At 44.9% G+C, this 20,301-nt stretch overlaps 1 protein-coding gene across 1 annotated transcript; it reads right to left on the reverse strand.

Moving 5' to 3' along the window:
* Positions 1 to 2,131: 2,131 nt before the first annotated feature.
* Positions 2,132 to 2,836, reverse strand: LOC103291858 (ubiquitin-conjugating enzyme E2 L3-like). Its single transcript, XM_054726395.1, has one exon. The coding sequence runs from the start codon at positions 2,803 to 2,805 to the stop codon at positions 2,341 to 2,343; it is 465 nt and encodes a 154-aa protein (XP_054582370.1). The 5' UTR covers positions 2,806 to 2,836; the 3' UTR covers positions 2,132 to 2,340.
* Between the last annotated feature and the right edge of the window lie 17,465 nt (positions 2,837 to 20,301).

Below are 20,301 nucleotides of genomic sequence, written 5' to 3' on the forward strand. Positions count from 1 at the left end.
AACCATATGGTTACATGAGTTCTAATTTACGTGGCATCTTCTTAAGTCAGCAGGATGCGTCCTGGCCTGCCCGTGGGAGGTGGAGTCAGCACCTCGCCCAGTGAAGTGCAAAGGGCTCCCCGGGGTGCAGGCCAGTTTGGGCTGCTGCAGCCGGGATGGGAGATCTACAAGGCCAGTGGCACCTCCCGAGGACACTGAGGACCCTCTCACACATTGGCATGGCTGGCCAGGCTGGCCCTGTAACCAGCTTGCAAAGGCAGACACGCGAAATTGAAAAATATTAAACATCACAGCTTGTGACTCAGGCGCTCCTTCTGTTCCCACTGGGGGGAAAGTAACAGGATCCCCTGTAGACGTGACGGGGAGAGCGGACATTTGGATGCCTTTGTAAAGCAATGTTTAATGAAGGGAGAAAAGGCACTTGCAGCGTTGTGCTTCGTGGCCCGTGGACGCACGCCCAGAAGTGCACAATGGACACATTCTGCGATTCAGACGCGAATTGGAAAAGCCGAGGAAATGCCATCGAAATAAAAATCAGACTCGAAAGCCTAAGCTGAGCCAGAAACAGATGTACTTTTTGCTACTTAAAAAAAAAGAAATTCTGTCCTCTCCCCTCTACCCCCTCAAGCTGTGCCCTGTCACTATCTTAAGATGACCTTTCCGTCGGGTCTCTCTGAGATGCTTTCAGTCAACTGTTAGAGCAAGTGACTCTTGACCTTTCTGCAAATTCTCGGGGAGCCCCAGGGTTCTCTGGCTGCCCTCTGGGTGGTCCCCCAAAGACCTTGCTGCAGATGTCTGCTCTTGATAAGTCCAGAGAGCAGGGGTGGGAGGGGACCCATCCGGGGCTCTGCTGGAGGGTGGAGGGCCAGAACAGCTGCTCCTGCTGGGAGGCTGTGGGCTTGGGCTCTTTGTTTCTTGGCAGGTGTGGGGGAGGTCACTCCTGCTTTCTGAGGATTCCTTTTTCACTGGCACTGTCAGCTAACAATGAAATCTTTCTAGTGTTGACATTCTGCTAAAGGATACCATCAGCATTAAGACCCCAAATAAGGCTCAGATATTCATTCTAAGTAATTCTCAAAATGGAGGTTGTTATTCCTGTTGCTTTGGAAGAATAAACAGAGCCGCCTTCCTAAGAAGGAATGCATGTTTGGCAGATATGAAAGGGGAATGACCGATTAAGTACAAGTGTAACAAAATAAACCTAGAAAAATCATCATCACTACAGAGAAGAGACAGATCTTTTATTGAGTAGCTACTAAGTACCAGGTACCAACCCCAGCACTTTCCAGTATGTGTGGCCTCATCTAGTCTTCACCACAACACTGTGAGAGTCGTATTATGTTCTCGTCTTAAAGATAATGAAACTGAAGTTCAGAGATTCAGTTGCCTGCACTTGGGCACAAAGCTACTGCTGAGCCAAACAACTCAGACCTGTCTGAATCTGAGGCCCAGGTCCTTTCTATCAGACGCCACAGTTACAGCTGGCCCCTGCTGAATCCTATATGGGAGAGTTTTCCGGACAAAGAAGTTCATCCCTTTCTGGTCACTCTAAATGGGTCCTGCTCGCCTGCAGGTAACCATGCTCTCACCCAGGTCTGTGGATTCGTCTTCAGAATCCATCAGCCCCCATTCGACGGTCTGCTCTCCTCTTTTCAGCTCTCAGGGTTCTTGGTTCTCCAGCTTCTCCTTCCGGTTGTTTGGTTTCTGTGTCTTTGCTACTGTTCTCTGTGACTGGGTCCTCTCTGGTGCTGACAGTCCTTGGTGTCTGCTCCCAGGTCTCTTGTGTGGCTACGATGGGCAGGTGGTCCTGGAGGCAGCTGCCTGGCCTCCCTCCTCGGTGGGGAGCACTGGACCGCCCTTTATCTGCACCATAGCTTTAGTGCCATAATTCCCTTTTTTCAAGTAGAAATATCCTGACGGTACAATACTACATGTTTCTGTTTTCTCAAGTAGTGATACTAAACATTACTGTAACATGGCAACGCTGTCAGGCCACTGCAAAGGTCAAGACCAAAAATCTGTTGACAATTCTATTTTGTTTGTTTACCTCTGTTTCTGGCGTTTGCAGTTAATGCTGGTGTTTCTCTCCCTCCCCCCCCCCATCCCCCCAATCAGTGTAGCTATTTTTTTTTCTTTTTTAGAACATCTTAAATTTTTAATCCTTTCTTTACCGGTTACCTGAGATCACTTTTGATTAAGAAAACTGTAGAAAGTTAGTAACTGCCACAAGCCAACGCCAGGTAGTGGCCCGCGTCCGTTTTCCACAGAGGCCTGCTTCGCGGGGTGTCTGCACTGCTCGGGGTCCCTGCTCACGCTCGCGGGAACCCACCGCGGCAGGTTTCAGTCCACAGGCCGCCTTTCCCCATACCTCCTGGTGAACTCCTCAGCGTTGGCACAGAATGTTCCTCGGTCCGTGGAGAACTCCTCAGCGAGGTCGGCGCGGAGCGGGTGCTCGGGCTGGGGGTCGTTCACCAGCGCTACGAGGGACTGGATCACCTGGCCGGTTTTCGTGGCCGGCTTCCAGCGTTCGGCACTGAGGACTGGCAGGCAGACCTGGCCCTTCTCGTCGATGTTGGGGTGATAGATCTTCGTTTTAAACGTGACCTTCGGCGGTTTGAAGGGGTATTCTGATGGAAAGTTGATTTCAATCCTGAAGGCCCCCTTGTCATAGGGAGGGTTGTCAGGAACGAGGAGCCCTTGCCACGTCAGCACATTAGCTTCATCGACCTGGATGTTACGGAAGCTTTTCATCCCGCTTTTGCGGATTTCCTCCAGCTCCTTCACCAGCCTCCTGCTGGCCGCCATCTCGGATCTGGCACTGCCTTCCCAGGGTGCATCCTGGCTGGGCGGCTGGAGCCCTCCTCCTCCCGTCCCCTCCCCCGCACTTCCGGGAGCGGCCTCTGCACTTCCGGGAGCGGGGGAGGGGCGGGCGAGGCCCAGGGTAGCTTTTTATGCACAATTGACTCAGTTACCATAAACCTAAGGTATGATGGGCATGGGCTTCTGAGGTCTTTTTATTTATTATTTTCTTATTATTTTTATTATTTTTTAGGAGAGCTCCTTTGCTTACTGGATGGACTCTGTTCTCTGTTCTACATGATGAATGTTGCCTGAAGGGGGTGGTATATTGTCAATTAAAAGCCCTACCTTGAGGAATAGATTACTGGTTCTCAACCTTTTTGTCACCCAAAAGCACGTTATTATTTTCTTTTCTCATGAATGCAGTGTTTTGAAAGATTTGGTCTGCAAATTGCATTTGTTTTCCCCATTATTCTATTACTTTCCCAGAGACACAGTTACTAAGTGGCAGAGTGAGATTTGAACTCCAGTCTGTCAGCTAAAACCTGAGCTCTTGGCCCCTATGCTACAGGCCAATTTGAGGTAAGCATTGGGTTGAACCACATGCAATTGCCAGTGTTTATTTCTGACCTACAAAAATGGCAGTTTCATATACCGAACAATATTATTAGACTTAACTAATACAATTTCAGACCAAACCAATGCTTTAAATGTCGCCTGGGTAGGGAAACATACAACTTCTGGGAAGACTTTTGTAATAACGGCAATAATTTTAATACTACATCCCCTGCCACAGGCCCTTCTCCCCATCTGCCCTGCTCTACCCAACCTGCAGATTTCCACAGGCTCCTGAGGTTGGGGACATTAGCTTGAGAAACATTAAATTAGGTATAAAACATGAATTCTGTCTGATGTGGTTTTTTAAAAGAGTAGTAGTTGCATATAGTGTTCAAATAGGTTTCAAATTAGCTTATATGTTGTCTAGTTCTTTGTCCCCAGTCATGGAGAGAAGGAGAAACTTTTAAGAAAAAAGGGAGAGCATACGATTGGAGGAAACACCTCATGACTGGGATTGTGTCCACTCTGCGTGAAGACTGAGATTTCTTATCATTTCTAACTATCTCAAGTTTTCCTGTATAGAATTCATTCGTCATCGTCGTCGTCGTCGTCGTCGTTGTCATCATCATCATCATCATCATCACCATCATCATCATCAAAATAGCTAATATTTATTTGTTTTATAGCTTACAAAGATCTCTTAATACATTGGAGTCTCCTAATATTCCTATGAGACAGATATTATTTTGCAGATAAGGAAACTGAGTGAAACTCAAGTTCTTGGTAGTGGGATCTTTGACCCTAAAATAGAGCTGGCTGACAGGCCCATCTGCAAAGACGGAAATGTTCTGTGTCTGTGCTGTTCAGTATGGTAGCCAGCACTTGAAGTGTGGTTCATATAACTGAATTTCAAGTTGGAATACTTACTTGTCGTTAGGGTCTACTGGATTAGACAGTGTGGCTCTAAAACCTGTGTTCTTTGCTTTGCCACCTTGTCTCAGATTATGAAGACTGTAGGAGAGGGAAGGAACACAACATTTTGAAGGATACAACATTTTCCAGCACTGAAAGGAGTTGCAAGAAGTTACACATAAACTTTGCACATTTTCCTTGTATGAAGGCTGCTAGATTATGCAATATTCTGATTTATCCGGGATTCTTAACTATATTGTCCCCCAACACCTCCACGACAGGCTAACTCTCCAGACATATGGTCATAGGACAAACATGTCTAATTCCTACTCTGTTCTGAATCTTGTTAATCTGCTAACTGGTTAGTACCCATTGTGAAGCAGCTTTTATTTGGAGGTTCTTATTAGCATGTGAATTTAGTCTAAGCCTAAACTGCATTTTCCAATGCACCCCCCCTGCCCCCCAGTCTGCTCTTGAAATAGAGTTTGTTCACAGTAGAGGTTTTGTTTCTTGAGTATCATGCTATAAGGTCAGATAATTTGCTTAAAAAAATTTTTGTTTTTGTGATCAGATATTTATCAGCATTTGCTGCAGCCTAAACTTTGAGAAATTTTTGAAAGTTTTCCTTCTGCAATAGACAAAAATACCTTTGTTGTCCAACAAACAATGATTTTCTTATGGCTTCATAAAAAACAATTTAAAAATATTTTGTTAAATTTCACTTTATCCACTGATGCATCTAATTATTCTCTTGTTACTAAAATCTCTCAACATTGCCAAGAAACCTTCTTCTTCTCTACACTCTTCCTTCAGTGATGATAAGTGAAAAAAGAATTAGAAATAAAATAAGAAAAATTAGAAAAACTTAAAAATAAAATTATACTAAGGAGGATAGGTATGTGTACATGATTCTCCTAAAATTTATATATTTCTTTCAAAATGAATTTTTACTAGGCTTTACAAAAGAATTCATACTAGTCAGAAAATTCAGAAATAATTATCTCAAGACTTTTTTTAATGAGTCAAATTAAAAAAATTTTTTTTTGAAAAACTGATATAAGGTGAGCAACTATTTATTTAGTAAAATAAAGACAAATTTAAAAAGAGGGAAAGAAAATGAACATTTTCTGTCGTCATCACTTCTTAGAAGAAAGGGTATCATAATACTAAAACTGTCGGGAAACAATCTCATAATAAAGAATAGCCACTTAAAGTGAATAAATTTAGCTGCATAACAATCATTGCAGTTTCTTCTTTTTCTCATTTTGACCCAGACCTGGAAATATGTCAGGTTGGAAGCCATTTGTGGACAATAAGTAGAAGAATATAAAAATCCCCGTGAATCCAATCTGCATACTTTTCAATTATTTCATTGCACTTTATTGGAATAGTTATGACTATGTCTTTGAAAGATGAGACCTGCATTTTTTGTTGGTATTTCCTGCCACTCCTTGCCTTGTCTGTCTCCCTTTCTGTAGTGTTTGCAAAGCCTGCCTAAAGGCAAAGCAAGTGACTTTCTATCAGCACAATCTTTCGAATTCTTGTTGCCTCTCCTTAAAAAATATTTATTAATCCAGCCAAAACAAGATGGGAGATAATGAATAGAAAATGTGTGACATTCAAAGCTGGCCAACAACAGTTACTAAGTGAGGGGTGGGGGGGTTATGGTATACTAGTTAAGAGCTAGGGGGTTGGAATCTGCTGGTATCCATTTCCTAGCTGGGTAAGGTTCTGAGCATCAGTTTTCCCATCAGTAAAATGGGGAAACCTGTGTCTTCCCACCGATTCAAGTTGTTGTGAAGAGTGAATGTCAGTTGGTTAAATGTCAGGATCTGGTCCATGGTAAGGGCTCAGTGAATGGCAGCCATTACTTTTATCTGCAAGACACTGGGCGAGGGGTGGAAGGTAAAGGAGCTTTTGTGTGTCTCATTGTTTGAGGCACATTGTCACTGCTCACTAGGTATCAATACGAATCATTATGGAAAGTGGGTGGATGCTCTTTAGAAAAGGGCAGGAAGGGTCTGTGCAGGGCAAATGTCAGACGCTTTGATGTGCCACTGGGTCATAGCTGCTTTCTTAGAAACCCCGACGGACTCAGATTTGCCTCCTGTTGAATGTCGATCTCCTCTGAGACACGGGATCGAGGAGGGAGAACTTGAGAGAAAGCTCAAGTGTGGGTGGGACTCCCTGCAGAAAAAGCTGCCCGAGGAATGCAGGGGGCTGGGACCCGAATCATCAATGGCCTTTTGTGAAGGGAGCCAAGACTTTAGACGTTCCCTGGGAGGGCTTAGCTTTCAGAGAAGACAAGCTCTAGAAAAAAGTTTGATTGTTGATTAAGGAAAAGCAAAGATGTTTTTATTTTCATATTTATCCTGACCTTGTTTCTGTCAAGGGATATGGGGGCTGGAGCAGGTCATAGGAGGACTATAAAACTCATCTAAATCTATTGGGCTAAGCAGCTGTCACATTTCATGTTCTAAACAACTATTCTTGTATTTTTGTCCATCAAAGCTGGCTTGGTTTTGTTGGAGGGTTTTTGGTTTATGGGAGAAGATGATTTTTGCTGCTGCTGGCGTTCTTTTCTCCTTTCTCGGCTGTTCCCATCACTAGGGAAGGGCTCTTGGCAGCCCACAGGGCTCCAGATGGTATTGTCTGAATGGAGAAGCATAGGATAACTAAAATGTTGGGGCTACAACTCTGGCAAATTATTGAACACCCCTAAGCTTCATTTTAATTATCATTAAAATGGGGATAATAGCCGAAACCGGTTTGGCTCAGTGGATAGAGCATGGGCCTGCGGACTGAAGGGTCCCAGGTTCGATTCTGGTCAAGGGCATGTACCTTGGTTGCGGGCACATCCCCAGTAGGGGGTGTGCAAGAGGGAGCTGATCGATGTTTCTCTCTCATCGATGTTTCTAACTCTCTATCCCTCTCTCTCTTCCTCTCTGTAAAAAATCAATAAAATATATTTTAAAAAATGGGGATAATATTCATACCTAGCTTAGGAGGCATTTGTGAAGAACAAATGTGATAACACCGGCAAAAAACTGAGCACAAGGCCTGAACACAGGCAGCCCGAGGCAGTGTAGATAGTGGGATTGTTGCAGGTGAAGGAGGACCAGGCTTGAGGGTTCACAGTTGATGTGGCTGGTTTCTGAGCTTTGGACAACGCCAGCCCATTTCCTTCCATGGTTGAGTCATGTTTTATTTGGAACCCAGGTCCAGTCTCCCACAGTTGTAGGAACTGAAGGTGAAATGAGGCAAAGGTGCTCAAAAACAGTAACACAATTCAAGAAAACAAGGCCTGTTGATAAGCGGTGTCCTTTTTGAATTCTCTGAGCGTGGTAATAGGTTGTGTTGCAGCCTCCACATTTGTACCTTTGTGATCAACACTTCTTAGACGGGTGGTTAGGCTCCGACATGCGTTCTGCGGCTGCGCAACAGAGTTTTGTGTTAGGTTGTATTTTTGGTTTTCCTGTTTAAAGCTGATCACTCTACTATCGGGACACAGTGCACACTTTTCAATCTAGTGAGTGTTCTGTTCTCCAAGTGCCTCCCAAGCTGGCTGTGTATCAGAAAAAAGCCAGGGCCGTGACTGTCAAAGGATTTCGGACCTTTACCTTGGGATGACTTGGTGGATCTGGGCTGGGGCCTAGAAGGCCCATTTTTATTATCCATCCTGCTGTAAGCAGTTAGACAGACACGAGCAGAGCAAGGATGATGGGCCAGATAGAGAAGGTCACCAGGATGGAAAGCCCCATGGGCCCAGCAATGGACATACAATTGTAGGGTGGGACCTCACCCTAGGGTGGCTTTTCCTTCCCTAGCATATCGCTGGTCAAGTGGTTTGGACCCCCTGACCTTTCCTCCATAACGTCTATGCCTCAGTTTCAGCTCCAGGCCCAGATAAGCAATAAAGCCAGCCACGGCTGATGTCCGGACCAGCTGCATTGAATAATGCACCCCCAAACCCCCTGCCCTGGTGCAGGCTAATCAATCAGTGGAGACCACAACCCTGAATGAACACACCTGACAAACTGCTGAATATTCTATTGAGATCTTCTCACACCTCCCCTAAAACCTCAGCCCTTAAAACCCTTAAGATGGAGGGCCTAGTGCGCTCTCCTTTCAGGGAACACGCCCATGCCTGTCCCTTTCCTGGCCTTCCTCCTCTGCCCCCCCCCCCCCCCCCCCGGGTGCATTACCATTACCTTCCTTACTCCCAAGCTCCAAGGGCCATTCCTTTACCTCCGAAACTTGTTTCCTAAGCCCATTTCTTCTAGGAATTACTGCTTCTGTCTCTGTAATTTACCAAATAAATGTTCTCTTACGGTTTGGGTCTGGACTTTGAATTCTTTCCTAGCCAGAACCCAAGTATGGAGGTTGCTGAACCCAAGTTTGGTCTGACCCCACTGGTCAGACATATGGTGCCATTCTTACTGCCTATAACACTGGGAGATTCTGATGGAGCCAGTTCATGGACCAGCACTTAGGAGCTGCTCTGTCAATGGAAACCACACACACACACACACGCACACGCGCGCACACACACACACACACGCACACACACGGCTGCTCTCCAGCAGGTAATAAATCCCTCCCTGGGATCAGAAGCTCAGGGCCTCCCTTTCCCATAGGAGACAGCCCTCCAGAAGATTTTGAAAGATAGGAAGATTTTGAATGATAAGAAGCCAAGCCTGGTCAGAGTCCCAGGAATGGAATTGAACAGTGACTGATCACTCATCATCTGCTATTTGAGCGCCATAATAAAGACAAATGGGAACTTGGGCAAGGATCTCCCTATAACTCACCCAAGGCAGTCAGTGCACTGTGGACCACAGGGTAGGCTGCCGGGCCCCGGGAAGGGCTGCTGCTAGTTAATAGGTACGCACTGAGCTTATAAAACGTTTTATTAAATGACAAAATTCTAAACATTATACAGGGTCCTATCTTGTGGTCCGTTTGCTGACTAAATTCCCAGATGACTTTAATGAGCGAATGGCAGCCCATTAAAATGGCAGTCATTTTGCGAAGAAAATAGCTCCCAGAAGAGGAGAAGGAAACCACTGAGTGGCTACTGTGCTGACAGTTGTCCCAGGAGCTCCTTCTCTTGCCCCCGGCTCGCTGCTGGAAGAAAGTCTGCTGTCCTGAGACACGCTTGCCCCCATCCGGGCCGGCCTCCTGTGTCCCCTGGACACTGCTGGCCGTCGCTCTTCAGTGCCCAGCCTTGCTGACCGTGGAGCAGTGGAGAAAACAACACTCTGGTGTGTGCTTTGCTTAATCAAGAAAACCTTTCTTATTAACCATGGGGGAAGAATGAATTTGTTTTTCCATTTTGGTACGGTGGCCCCCACCTTAGCTACATGGCTAATTTCGCTTTCCATGGTTTTAGTTACTAGCGGTCAACCACGGTCTGAAAATATTAAATGGAAAATTCCAGAAATAAATAATTCATGTTTTAAACTGCGTACCATTCTGAGTAGCATGATGTAATCTCATTCTGTCCTGTTCCGTGCCGCGCCCCCCCTCCCCCCCGCCCCCGGCCGTGAATCATCTCTTTGTCCAGTGTATCCACACTGCATGTGCCACCTGCCCATTGGTTGCTTAGTATCCATCTGGATTATCAGAAAGAGGGAGAAAGCCCACATTCACATAGCTTGTATTACAGTATATTGTTCTCTTTTATTACTATTGTTAATCTCTTACAGTGCTTAAATTAGAAATTAAACGTTATCATAGGTATGTATGTACCTGGATAGGAAAAAACATGGTGTATATAGGGTTTAGGGTTGTCCGCGGTTTCAGGCATCCACTGGGGGGCTTGGAACGTATCCCCCACAGATAAGGGGGGACTGCTGTATAGAGACCTCAGCTTTCCTTCCAAGAGGCTAGACTGTGAACAATAACCACTTAGCTCTACTAAGGCATCACACTGTAACCCCTTGTTTATGTGAGAGGTCACTGGACTTTTTGCTGTGCTTTGCCCTCAGATAAAACTCTGTTTCCTGCAGACCAAATACACCTCTTTTTCCTCGGTGCATTTCTGAGTGCTCATTCGGTGCCCAGCCATGCTCCTGACATGGTTCTCGCCGTCAGATGCTCTCGGGAGGTGGCATCCTGAATATTTCTTCACAGTGCACAGCACTGGGCAAGAGTCCTTCACACTGAGATGTGGGAAGAGTTTTAATAACTCCCAACATGATGAGGCTTCTGCTCCAGCTCCTGTACTGATCTGTGCTAAATCGGTGTTCTAGAATGCTTGCCACCATGGATCCCTAAGTCACCTTTCAAAATTTGAGAGGCAATGGAACAAAACAATATTCATCACATTAATGATGTTTCCGTCAGCACTCTGCGCTGGAGCTCTCTGCGATGATGGACGTGTCTACCATCTATCTGTTCCATCCTGTAGGAGCTGCATGTGGTTCCTGAGCGCCTGACATGTGGCTGTGGTGACTGAGGAACTTTAAATTTAATTTCCTTAGACCTTACTATTTCTTAGAGCAGTTTCAGGTTCACAGCAAAATTAAGAGGAAGATACCAAGATTTCCTACCTTCCTGACCCATGGGCGGCTTCCCCCATTATTGACATCCCCCACCAGAGTGGAACATCACCATCACCCAAGTCCATAGTTCACGTGAAGGTTCACTCCTGGTGTCGTACACTCTGTGGGTTGGGACAAATGTATAATGACACATGTCCATCATCATGATGTCATACCGAGCATTTTCACTGCCCTCAAAGTCCTCTGTGCTCCGCCTACTCCTCTCCTCCCCAGCCCAGGCCCTGGCAGCCCCTGATCGCTTCACTGTCTCCACAGTCTTGTGTTTTCTAGAATGTCAATTGAAACCACACAATACGTAGCCTTTTCAGATTGGCTGCTTTCACTTAGTGATAGGCATTTAGTCTCCTGTGGAGAGTAAGAATAATTCACAAAGTAGAGAAATATCCAGTTAAGTGACGACCTTGTAATAAAAACTTATTTAAAATTAAAAAAAAATATCTCTGAGAGGCAACCATGTCTTTTCATGGCTAGATAGCTCATTATTTTAATGCTGAATGATATTTTATTGTCTGGATAAACCACAGTTTATTGATCTATTTACCTCTTAAAGGTTATTTTGATTGCTTCCAAGTTTTGGCAATTACAAAAAAAGCTGCCATGAACATCCATGTGCAGGTTTTTTGGGTGGACGTAAGTTTTCAGCGTCTTTGGGTAAATATGAAGGAGTGCGTTTGCTGGATCATATTGTGATTTAATTTGATTAATTAAAATTTAAATCGAAAGAGCCAGGTGTGGCTAATGGCTACTGTATTGGGCAGCACGTTATACAGACTAAAGCCTTTTCCAGGAACAATTTGAAGCAAACTAAGACAAAATAGTATAACATTAAAAGAAGGATAAAAAGGAGGAAGAAAAGCAGGAGTGAGGCAACATAGAGCCAAAAAGAAGGCTCAAAATAGATACCAGAGTAATCTACCTCCTTAATGAATGGACTGGCCCTGACTTGGACTCCATGTTTCCTACTAGAGACACATTTGGAAAAGAAACCTAGTCAACTACACAAGTGAGGATGCCCAAGAGCCCCAAACCAACCAACTGTTTAGGAGAATTACAATGTAGTTCTAAGGTTAAGCAGGACTTCTTCCCAAGCATTCTTACGTCATCCATGTTGTTTTCTGCTTAAAACCCTCCAGTGGCTTCCTAATGTCCGTAGCATAAAATCCACAGTTCTTACCAATCAGAGTTCTTAGTTGTGAACTCTTGGGGATTTAAGCATCAAAGAAAGCCATTGACATAATATTGTAATAACTATGTATGGTGCCAAGTGGATACTAGAATTATTGGGTGGGCCATTTTGTAAGTTATATAAATGTCTAACCACTATGTTGTACTCCTGAAACTAATATAAAATAATATTGAATGTCACCCTGTAATTGAAAAAAACACACAAAACCTAACTTTGCTGCATTTATTAAAAAAAAAAAAAAAAAGGTCATTGATGGGATATGGGAGTGGGAAGCATAGAAACCTCAACCAGGGAGGCTGCAGGAGCTGCTCAGAAAGTAGTCGGGAGGAAGGAAAGACAGGTGGAGCCAGGACCACAGTAGATGCCACACCATCAGCCACTTAGTGAGATACTGCTCCTGCCACGGAAGGACATTTCAGGCCACTGTGTGTGACCATCCTCCCTTCTACGAGATGCTGGACTCTACTCTGAAACTGGCCTTTGTTATCCTCTGGAAACCACAGCATTTGACATATGGTCACGTGAACACTTGGCTCTACAAGCCGCAACTGAAAACTGGTCCTTGTCAATGCGTATTCATGCCTGACCAAGGACACAATGGTTCCTTTACATCCTGGAGATGGTTACGGTGGTTTAAGGGGAGCCCTTATATGTGGAGGGATATGTTTTCACTCAGAAGAGGGCTGGGCAAGGATGAGACGCTGGGCCATCTGGGTTCTTTTTTGGTCCAGGTGTAACTCTGCTTCTGCCTGAAGAACACCTTGATGCTCTTGGTACCAATGTGTTCTTTGCTCCTAAGACCATCACCTCCACCACCATCAGTTTGGGTAGATCATGAGACAGATTTGGGAGAGAGTGACACCAGAACTGAACATCTTATTTTATAAGTGAAATCAACATTCTAAAGAATAAGTAGAGGGAAAGGAATTGTTTCCTCTGAGGAAACTTAATACAAAATGGAAGTGAAGTGGGCGAGCCAGTATAGACTCAGTTCTCAATTATTTATAAGGAATTACCATGTTCCAGTCAGAGTGATATACTATTCATATAAAGGTGGACAATCCAGGAGCCCATTGGCCAGTAAGTAATACTAAGTAATAAAATTAAAGATCTGAAAAAAGTTCTTTTAGAATTCAGAGGAGGAGCACCCAACTTAACCCGGGAAGTGTGAGGGAGTGAACCCGATGGATGATGGGACAACAGACCCAAGTCTTTCAAAAGAATGAAGAGTAAGACCCAGGCAAAGGGAGAGGGATTCCAAACAGAGAGAACAACATCTCAAGTGAGTGCGCTCTGAGCAGTTCCAAGGGACTGGTCCAGAAAGTGCCAAGTTGGAGAGGATGGAGAGGAAGTGATGTGGTCAGAACCGCCAAGCTTTCTGAAGAAACAAACATGGCAGCGATGTGTGAGGTCTCAGTCTGGTTGGAGACCTGCAAAACAGTTATGCTGACAATAAGCTCACTTATAGGGGTCGAAAACAAGATGCTTGTCACATACATCAAGCTCATTCAGACAAGCGTCAGGGGGAACCAAGAGACTTAAGTCTAAGCAATATTGTTAATACTCTCCATCAAATGTTGGACCAAGGCCAGAGAGAGTGTTCTCTGCCATAAATTTTTTCCCTCGGATTTTATCCTGAGTGATATATAAAGCTTAGGGCTGTCTGTTGAGAAACACTCTTTAAACCAGAAGCCATTGACATTTTGGTCTTGTAGAAGCTGAGTCTGTATGGCTCCAATCAGAGAGGAATGGAAGTTACTTTTATTCAACAGAGTATCTTTGTTGGAGAGATTACAAAGCTCGCTACAAACATTAAGTCATTGAGCCTTCCTCTTTGCCTGGAAAAATTGACTCAATCAGCCCAGGCATAAATCAATTTTCTTGCTTGAAATGGCAAAGAAGCACTGACATGGGAATTGAGCTTAAAGGGTCTGGAGATACCCATCAGTCACAACCAGGCGCTTTTCTAAAGACCGGCCTACCAGGGATTGTCCTCTTTAACATACCGGGGTTTATCAGCCTGCAGTAGTCATTCAGGAATTCAGCAAGTATTTAGGGAGGCTCAGCACCAGACAATGTGGGCCCAGAGGGTCACTGTGACCAACAAGACAGAGCAGGTCCCTGCTCTCAGGAAGCTCCAGTTCTGGCTGTGGGGCTTGACCATAATCAGATCATAAGCAGGAGGATGTTGTGTGTGATTCATGCATGAGGGCTCTCTATTAGGATCACGGACAGAGAATGGCTGGTGGGGAGTGGTCAGGAAGGTGTCTCTGAGGAAGTGACGCTGGGCAGAGACTCGAATGATGAGGAGGCAGCCATGGAAAGACCCAGGGGAGGAAAGAGGAAAGTCCTTGAGGAAGGAATTCGATTGGCAACTTCACCAAGTGCTGTGGTGATTCCGGCTGAGGGCTCTGAACTCAGCCTGTCCTGGTTTGATCCCAGCTCTGCCACATGCAAAATGTAGGATTTGGGGCATGTTACTTAACCTCTCCAAACTTTCTTTTTTTCCTCTGTAAATTGGGAAATATTACAGTATCTGCCATGGACACTTTTATGAGATAAAGCATGTAGAATGCCTGACAAAGAATGAGCTTAAGTAACTGCAGCTCTTGTTCTTCAGTAATGAGGTCAACAACAGCAATGAGTGATTGTAGATAATGAGAACTAGATTTCTCCCTGTGGAAGAAAGAAGTTATAGTCAAACAATATGAAGTCACTTTATTTTTATATATACACAGATTAACAGATACAGAAATAAATATATACAGGCATGTACACATGGCTTAGTGCACATACATACATATCCGAGCTCTGAGGGCCTTCGAATAGCAACACCCCTCAGCAATGAACACATCTAGCTCCATATTGTGGTTTCTAAATACCATTCCCCAAGCAAAGGAGCCAGGTGTCCTGGGGAAAATTGCTAATTCTAGAGTTGCATCAGTGAAAGTCTAAAAGGAGTCTGGAGCATCTGGAGCAGTGCCAGAATGAAAAGAAGTGGTGAAAGAAAGAAAGACAGGAAGGAAAGAAGGAAAGAAGGAAGGAAGGAAGGAAGGAAGGAAGGAAGGAAGGAAGGAAGGAAGAATATAAGCTCTAACCTGAAAGAGTTTTCAATGACTGAAGCTGAAAATTCGAGCAGCAAAATAAATAATGATAGTATTGACTTATAGACCCCAAAATAAAATAAATATCCATGAATTCACACTGATATAAATATATAATTAAATTGATAAATACATGAGGGTGAAGGGATAACTCTTCCTCAGAGAGGAATTCCAACTAATACATGTAGCAGAAATAAGGGGAATGAAAAAAAAAATCACCATTAGAACACCACATTAGTAATTGCAGCAGGCAGATCCTTGGAGGAATGCTGGAAATAATGGGCAAAACTTGAAAGAGATACCTGCCTCGCCTCCAATATCTTCCTCAAAATGTTCATTTCTGAGGTGGTTTTAAAATGTGTCTGCAAATGCTCTGGTATGCCTTCCTCTAGGAATCAGAGTTTAATTCTTCTCCCTTTGAATGTAGTCTGAATTTAGTGACGTGCTTCTAAAGAAAAAAGGAAACTGGATGCAGGGTATATGAGAACTTTATGGTATTTTCAACTTTTTCAAAGTCTAAAATAATTTAAAAAATAAAAATGTTAAAAAACAATAAAAAGGAGCAGTGGGGGCTGAGAGTGAACTAAATTCTCGTGGCAGGAACTTGGTAGTTAGTGTCTAAAATGAGTAAATCGAGGCACATTATCGTAAGCATAGTTTTGAGTGCTACATGGGTAACTATTTGAAGAAACAGCTAAAAGAGCTAAAAGTGCTTGCTCAAATCATGGCTGGAGTGGAGGAACAGTGGGCCCAGGGGCTGCTACTAATTGCAGGCCTTTTGAAAAACTTACCCCTAAGCTTGCAAAAACAGTACAAAGATTTCTCCAAATCACCTTCCATAACCATAGTACAATAACCTAAAACCAGGCCACAGACACGGATAGAACATTATTAACCATTTACAGATGAACTATAAACCACTATTAATTAACCTACATTTTTGTTGTTGTTCTGCTAATGTCCTTTGGTCTGGTGCAGGCGATCTACAACCTCACACTTCAGTGTCATTTATCATCTCTTGTCACTGTCCCCCAGCCTGCGGCCCTTCCTCAGTCTTCCTTTGTCTTTCAAGACTTCTGAAGAGTCCTGGCTGGTTATTTCGTAGAATATTTCTGGGTCTGGGTTTTTCCGAATTTGAGCTCTGTCTGATGTTTTATGCGTTTCTGATCACGTGCACATGGCGCTTGATCAAAATAAAAATGCATAATCCAAACAAATCCACCCCCCGCCCCCCGCAATGGACATTACCCGGGTGATCTTTTCTGATGTAAAATATACTCCCCATCAATAATTAATTTTTATATATTAAGCCTTATCAAAGGCTCTTACTGTGGGCTTTGTTTTCTAGTCCCATCTTCGGTGGAGGTGAAGAACAAGCCTAATTTCCAGCCCACTCCCAGGATTCAAGCCGACAGCAAAGAACAGGTCTGCTTCCCTCGGGTCCTGGGAGGAGACCAACTAGAGTCCCAGCTGGGCTGTGGCCCAGGCAGAGGTGCCTGGGGGGGGGGGGGGGGGCGGTGTTGAAAGGAGGGCAAACCTCCTCATCCAAAGGTTCTGGCAGCCCCTCTGAGGTACCCCTTGTCCCCTCCGTTGCCGAGCACTTAGGTGCCGCCTCTTCAGGTCTCTGCCTGTCAAACACTTGCCTTTGGCCAATCTTAGCATCTCACTCTCTTTAAACAAAGGGAGCGGAGACGGTCGGCATCTCCAAATGCTCTCTCTCTGCCTTTTGAAGCTTTAAACGGCTCTTTGCACGGGCATAAATCAAAGGAGAGTGAGCTTATTCATTTAGCGCGTCAGAAAAAAATCCCACTGTCATCATGGCAAATACGGGAGTTTATTCTTTTAATAGCTTTATTCTTTTCCCGTTAAGAAAGGAACTGTTCCAAGGCACTCATTCCATGCTGTATATTAGCCATTTCATTTTTCACGGAGGGGGAAAAATACCTTTCCGCACATGATTAATACTGCCGTTGAATACCAGGAGAGCCGGCCATGTGCTGGCTTTGGGCCATCCATCAGCAATTTCACATCTGTAATCTAGCCACAGCGAGTCAACGTTAACATCATGAACAAATCATGGCTGGTCTGTGGTCGGGGCAGTTTATGGACCTTGTGTGAGCCGAGCATGCGTGCTCCCCCCGGAACTTGGAAATGAGGATGATCTGAAGTAAGGAGGCCACGCCTGAAAAGAGGACCCACAGATTTTCGTCTTTTCAGTTCTTGCCAATGGGAGTTTAAAGCCCTGCCCTTTCCCCCTACGGGAGGTCAGCAAGAGAAGCGAGGCTCCTTTTTTTTTTTTTTTAATAAAATATATTTTATTGATTTTTTACAGAGAGGAAGAGAGAGGGATAGAGAGTTAGAAACATCGATGAGAGAGAAACATTGCTCAGCTGCCTCCTGCACACCCCCTACCGGGGATGTGCCCGCAACCAAGGTACATGCCCTTGACTGGAATTGAACCTGGGACCCTTCAGTCTGCAGGCTGATGCTCTATCCACTGAGCCAAACCGGTTAGGGCACAAGGCTCCTTTTTTAGAGGCGAGGGGACAAGCATTGTCAGAACGGCGCTGTCTGCAGAATCAGAACCGTGGCACGAATAGGCTTTTACTTTTTCTCTCCCAGGGGTCTGAATTGTGAGTGCACCCTCACCGCTCTGCCCCGTGCACACACTTTCCATCCGATGCTCAGACCTGGTGGAAACAGCACACTGTGTCTTGAAGCGAGTAGACTGGGCTCAAGTGCCAGTTCCCAACTTTGCATTTGTCTTTGTCGCTTAACCTCTCTGACATCCCCCTCCCCGCCACCCATTTTCTCTGGGATACTGATATCCACCACTCAGGGAGGGCTGGTGTGAGGTTCCAGGGAGCCATGCTAACTAACATACGTGCCGGCTCCTGACACATAGTAGGTCCTCCAGGAACATGTGTTTCTGCTCTTCCCTTCCTCTTTCCTCTCCAAAGAGAACAAGGTGTCTCGGCCAGGATTAACCGATCAAGACAACTTTTCTGGAAGTGAGTTGAAGGGCAGATCCTTTAGGGGAACACGGATAGCTTTATAAATTGCTTTCAAAAGTCACACCAAATCCTTCAGTCAGTTTTAAAGGAACTGTTTACCGCTGCATATGGCAGTCATTATTTGGAATAATAAACCCTCCGAGAATCTGAACATTCATGGGCCAACAGATGGGTCAACCTGCTTCGCAATTTAACAAAGTAATTTATTTCAATCACTGGGACAGGGCATGTGAAGATTGCTAATTCAGTTCCCAAGCAAAAGGAGCAAAACGCCACGACGTGGCTCCGTTGTGCAGGCTTTATGGAAATGCACACCTGTTCAATTGGTTTGGAGGCCGTCTTCATTTCGATTAGTGCTTCCTATTCTTGGAAGGTGTGCAGTAAATTGCCGCAGATTCTTCTGCTGAAACTCATGTGCTAATTGGTGTCAGGATGAGATAAAGATCTCAGTGAAAATTTATGCCATGGCACAGGTAAAATTAAGGTCATCAAAGTCGGCTTTGGAAAGTAAAACAGAAGCACATTCTTATAATAATTGGGCAATGCGTTATTTTTTTCCTCTTGAAGCAGTCTGTGCAGAGTTTAATGGGGAGGGAGAAAAGCCAGGGTCATTTTTTCCCTCATCTTCAAATCCGCTTCCACCTCCCACATCTTGACTTCATCTCTTTCCATCCGTCCTCACTCAGGAGCCAAAGGGCGAGAGGAATAGAAGAGGTGGCCAGAGAGCTTCTGGGGAGAAGTTCACAGGTGCTCAAAAATGGGATTCAAGGTGTTAAGGAGACCTGGGGTGGCAGTTCTGATCTTGCCCATCTTGTTGCCCCGCTTCCCGACACGGAGTTGGATGGAACGTCTACGATGATGTAGGGAAGCTTCGCACAGAAGATGGCGCCTGGCTCACATTGGAGAGCTGCCATCTTGCCGTGTTGGGGTGAGCTGAGTAATGCGATGTGATTGTTTGGCTGCCCTTTTTGAAAGGAAGATCCTTTTCTGTCTTCTATAGTCTTTCCTCACTTTGATGTCTGTGGTTATTGCTTCAATATAGCTGACTTCCTTCTTCCTCACCATCCCTCCCCAAACGTTTATTTATTGAGTTGCCTTCCCTCTGCCAGAGGTCAGGCTAGCTACTGGGGTTCCAACCCCACTCCATCCCTTAGGCAGTGGGGAGGTGGGGGGAGGCGGGCACAGACACCATTGGAGGTAAATCCAGATGATGAGGGGACCCCTAGTAAGAGCTATTAAAAGATGCTTCTATTTTTTTCATCTTTATTATTGAAAGTATTACAGATGTCTCCTATTTCCCCCCATTGGCCCCCTACACCCCACTCTCCAGGCCTTCACCACACTATTGTCTGTGTCCATGGGTTATGCATATATGCATACAAGTTCTCTGGTTGATCTCCCCCTCCGCTCTGCCCCCGCCTCTTCCCTCTGAGATTTGTCAGTCTGTTGCATCCTTCCATGTCTCTGGATCTAAAATGCTTCTATTTCTTTAAAAGGTCTCCATGTATATTAGGACAGTCAATAAATATTCCAACAGGGCTGCACAATTGTGGTGCATTTTGCAAGTTTATCAAATTTTCAACATAAATTCAAGAACCTTATACATAAACTCATTTAGAGGCATTGTCAAGAGTCTCAGTTTGAGAAATTTCATGAATGCAAGGCTTGGGCCCAGTAGCCCTTCCCATCTTCCCAACCCCTGGCCCGGCCTCTTCCATGTACTTTTAGCTCAAAATGCCTCACACTCATTTTTTCTCACCTTCCCCTCAATCACTAAATCAATGCTTCCTCCCAAAGTTCCTCTTGCTGTGAATGGCAGCAACATATCGTCACTCCCCTAGCACTCCTCTCTGGTCATCATCGTTCCTCCAAATCTGACCAGTTAGCAGGAGCTGTGGGTCCAATGTCCTAGCCTCCTGGCCTGTCCCTCCTCACATCAGTTGCCTCAGTTAGGACCCTGTGGCCATTCACCTGCATTGATATCAGGCCTTGCTAGAGGTCTCTCCTCTTTCTGGCTCTCACCCGCACTTTCCATCCCCTCCCCACTTGGCAGATTGATCTTCCTGGTACCCAGACCTCCCCCAGCTCCCTGTTTCCCACAGAATTAAATTAAAACTTGCCAGTCTGAGAATCAAAGCCCTTTCCAGAATAACTGCAACCTC

Source organism: Eptesicus fuscus, chromosome 14 (assembly GCF_027574615.1).
Source record: "Eptesicus fuscus isolate TK198812 chromosome 14, DD_ASM_mEF_20220401, whole genome shotgun sequence".
Taxonomy (NCBI): domain Eukaryota; kingdom Metazoa; phylum Chordata; class Mammalia; order Chiroptera; family Vespertilionidae; genus Eptesicus; species Eptesicus fuscus.